The sequence below is a fragment of the Ceratina calcarata genome, unplaced genomic scaffold, assembly GCF_001652005.2.
Source record: "Ceratina calcarata isolate Rehan_Ccalc_2016 unplaced genomic scaffold, ASM165200v1 scaffold434.2, whole genome shotgun sequence".
Lineage (NCBI taxonomy): Eukaryota > Metazoa > Arthropoda > Insecta > Hymenoptera > Apidae > Ceratina > Ceratina calcarata.
In genome coordinates, this window is record NW_017167164.1 from 32027 (window position 1) to 36340 (window position 4314).

At 40.5% G+C, this 4314-nt stretch overlaps 1 protein-coding gene across 1 annotated transcript in view; it reads right to left on the reverse strand.

The window, feature by feature from the left end:
- Positions 1 to 972: 972 nt before the first annotated feature.
- The window catches only part of LOC108626899 (putative sodium-dependent multivitamin transporter), a 6088-nt gene continuing 2746 nt past the window's right edge, over positions 973 to 4314 (reverse strand). Inside the window, exons 3-5 of the mRNA XM_026815172.1 lie at positions 3823 to 4178; positions 3218 to 3583; positions 973 to 3027 (exon numbers count right to left, since the gene is read on the reverse strand). Of these exons, the coding sequence (XP_026670973.1) occupies positions 2778 to 3027; positions 3218 to 3583; positions 3823 to 4178 (972 nt within the window). The 3' untranslated portion in view covers positions 973 to 2777. The remainder of the gene's footprint in view (positions 3028 to 3217; positions 3584 to 3822; positions 4179 to 4314) is intronic.

The window sequence follows — 4314 nt, forward strand, 5'->3', positions numbered from 1 at the left end:
TTATTTAGAAATTATTAACAATTTTCTAAAAAGGAAAATATCCATCGAATTTCTTGCAAATTTTTGTCTGTGACGAATTTTTTTTCTACCGATCTTCCTTTTCCGACCGATCTTTTCCTCGTAACGTGCCGCTGCGTTGGTTAATAACGACAGCCTTTTGTTGCTCTTTTCGCGTATCCGGCGCATTAAAGTTGAAGTTGAAGTAATTAAAAACGCGGCGCGCTGCCCGGTGATTACAAGCGATAATTAAAATGGAACGGTAGTGTACGGAGAGGACCGGGAGCGTAAGAAGCGTGAATTTGCGTGTAATCCATCATTCGTGCATTCCGTATTCCGTGCGGACGGTCTGTATACGTATACGTGGTGAGAGAGGGACTCGTTTCCTTGGTGGAATGCGCGGCATTATAATGAGAACGCCGCGATACAACTCCGCGCTACTCGATTATTTCGTTTAATTACGGCCTGTGTACATTAGACGAGTCACATCCGCGGCGATACACGCTCCTCCTCGGGTTTTTTTTTTTTTCAGTCGGATAAGTATTACGAGACTATTGTTCATAGATTGCGATACATGGGAACGAGACATTTTCCATTCTTTCTCTTTTCCTAATCTTCAAACCGAGTAATTTAATAAAACGCGATGAATTTAAATTATCATTAAATCAATTTTTGTTTTATTCAAATTTCTGGATTCACTGTTTCAGATAAAACTCTTCTTGATTCGATCCTTCGATCTCCTAACAATGAAATTGAGCCAGCTATGTGCATGTGTTAGTTTCCCCTAAGGGAACCAATTTAAAAAAGTTAACGAATTATTCTTCTACGTTATCGTTCTATTCATATTATCGTTCTACACGTGTTAGTTTCCCTAAGGGAACCAATTTAAAAAAATTAACGAATTATTTTTCTACGTTATCGTTCTATTCATTTTATCGTTCTACGAATTATTTTTTCAATGCTCAACCTGGCATCGATGCTGTTGGATTTTAACATAATTTTGAGGCGTCAAAATAAAAACAATTTCTTATTATTTTTATTCTTAATATACTGGAAGAAGCAATTTAGTAAAATGTGTGATTCGAAGGACGATTCTTCGAACGACGTTCGAAAGTTTATGTAAATCATGCTGATACGAAAGTAGGATATCACACGAGAGCTAAGACTCTCGAGAGATCAGAGAAAGTGATTTAATTTTAAACAAATCCAAGGAATATTTTAATCCGCGAGAGAGAGATTCATCAAACAGTTTTGACAACGTCGTACTTGAAGAAGTACACTGTAAATCTGACGAGAATCGCGACGACAGCATGACTACAATTATTTCATAAAACCTTCGGTATGCGTTATGGCTGAGAGCGTTCGGCGAGCAGCACTCACCGTCGAGCGTTTATGAATGAGAAACGGCTGGCATTTTCTGCCATAAGCTTAGAAATTTCCGCTGATTGAGCTCGTAAAGAATCCGGTTAATATTCCCGTTCTTTTTTCTCCTCTCGCGAACTCGATTAGAGTGAACGGGTAATAGACCGCTCCGGGTAAGATCAAGAACCGAACAACGGGAGCCACATTACTAGGAATAACCAAATTACTCGACTATCAATTCCGTCGATTTCCAAGTAAAACAACTGCTATTCGTACCGTCTTTATTCGTTGAAAATTTCAATAGAGTCTATCTACTATAACTACTGTTAGCAATCAAACAGTGATTCATAAGGGTGGTACTCACAATTTCAATAATCCAGTTTCATAGATTCCAATTATTACTCGAAAGTAATAATTCTTAGAGGACTCAACTCAACTGTATTAAATGTTTCATTTTATCGGGCATTTTTAATAATGTTTCAATGAAAAGTGTTCATCGAGCCTCGAAATGAGTACTTATAAATTTCTAGAAGATAAAAATCGAATCTTTCAGATCGATACAGAATCAATCGATTTAATTATTTTTTTATTACGACTAATCTATTTTCTCACACGGAACAATTTTAATTAAAAAAAAAAGATTGAACGTACACATTTCTGTGTCAGTGTCCCTGAAAATCGGTGAGCGAGACTTAGGTTTACTCTACAGCAGTGAATCAGATTTGCGAGATAGAACAGTTTATTTGAAAGAGGTCAGGCGCAGATGTACGCGTTGCAAGTTAAAAGCATTCCGTTCGCCTACTGAATAACGCGGCTTCGGTAGTCGAAACGAAGCTCGTGGTAGTCGACGTTCTTTCCTTACGTAAGCGGCGGACGGTGCACGGGTCGTTGCTTCGTTCTGTATGTCACCGTGTGCCGCGCACGGGAACACCAGTCTGACGGCATTCCATCGTGATTTGCGAACGTTTCGGTAAACGTTCAGCACACCCGTGCCTCGGCGTCGGTGTTTACGTCTGCTCCTCATTGCAGACCCGAAGAAGAAGAACATTCAGCCGATAGTAGCCACTCGGAATTCCGAGAGGAACCGAGCAATATCACGACTACTACCATCCGTTCCGAGTTATTCTCGTTCCATCATGCATTCTTTTCGTCTCGTTTCCTCTGTACCGTGCCTCGCTCTATATACTTGCGCCACTCGAAGTGTGTCTCTTGATCCGACTTATTCTCGTTCTATCACAGATTCTTTTCGACTCGTTTGGTCATGCCGTGTCTCACTGTAGCTGTACCACTTTTATTCCATCCGTTACAACGTATCCTTGGTTCGTTTTCATACTGTGGCTTCACTCTGATCGTAGCACGTGTCTCTTAATCAGTTTTCAATTAACTCGAAATTAACAATCTCTGATATAATAAAAAAATTATGAGATCGTATCTAATGCACCGTTTCTATGAACTTCGTTTGTATTTTTCAATCTTTTTCTGCGTAATTCTTTGGCCAGAATCGACACGAATAAGTCAGGTTCCAATTCTCGTGATTCCTTTCCAAATTTCAGATTCGAAATCCAACTGGCGATCCATCCTACCAGGAAACTGATCGCACTTCCCAAGGGACAGTACCACATGTACGAAATGCGGTATAAGTAGAAATATGAGTCACTGCTACGTTGCCTGTAACGAACAATTCTTTGGTCAATTTCATAGACTTAATTGAATTCAATAATTATAAGCACATAAATATGAATTCTTAAAGGCGTTTTTACATAATTAACGCCGTCGCTCTAAAGTTTAATCAAAGATGATTTCATCGTATTTTCACGTTTATCAAAGAGCTATAGTAAGCGAGTATCAAACTTCTTACTGGTATTCGAAATGGGACGGTTCCTGGTAGTCGTAAAACGCAGTCGCGTTACCACAGTTGGGTGAGGAAACGTGCACTTTGTTTGGGATCGGTGGCTTCGGCTGACCAAAACCGATCCACAGAGAGAAAACGAGACTAATCAGCAAACCAATGATCGCGCCTCTCTGATTAGCCGATCGCGTGAACATGCCGAGAGTGAACATGCCAAATACGGGTCCACCGACCACACCGAAAATCGTCAAAGCCGCCTGAAGGAGACCGCCAAGGTAGTGTCCTATAAACGCCAATGCTATGCAACCGGCGCCGACCGCGACAGCCAGAATCTTGCTGGTGATGATCGATCCGGTCGTGGTAATCTCCGTGCCCCTGAAATAATGTTAATCACCAGAGACAGTCGCTATTACTTATACGCACTTTCTCGAAAAACGAATCAACTGTGTAAACGGAATGAAAGTCCGTCGAGTAGATTTTCAGATCAAACAGACAATCGCAACTTCCTTTTATAAAATTCTGGCGATAGTCTTCAATAATTCATATTACATTCATAGAAAATTAAATAGAATAGCGAAATTGAATAATTGAGGAATTGAAAAAGTACGAGTTACCTGAGACGACAGAGAGGTTTGATGAAATCCTCGAGTATAACGGCAGCAAGGGAATTGACCGTGGCGGAGATGGTGCTGAGACCAGCGCTGAAAATTCCGGCTATAAATAGCCCGGGCACACCTGGATACGCGGAGAGCATGTCCATCACGTAAAGCGGCATTAATTGATCGTACGAATTGATCCTTCCGCTCTGAAGAGGGTCGCAGTCACGGTATTTCGTGTATATCGCCAGGCCAGAAAAACACAGTCCCAGGGACATCAAAGAGGATAACGGCCAGCTCCACCAAATTGCAGTTTGCGCGCCTTTCACGTTTCTGGAATATCGAACATAGCAACCGAACAGATCGTCGACCCATTAGTACATTTTTTTTTTAATACACATTTTTATGCAAAATAAAGCATTGAGTGACATTCAGATCTCTTGACTAAGAATGACAATGAGAATGCATTGAAATAACAATTTTCATTCTATTTTTTCATTTGATTTATTC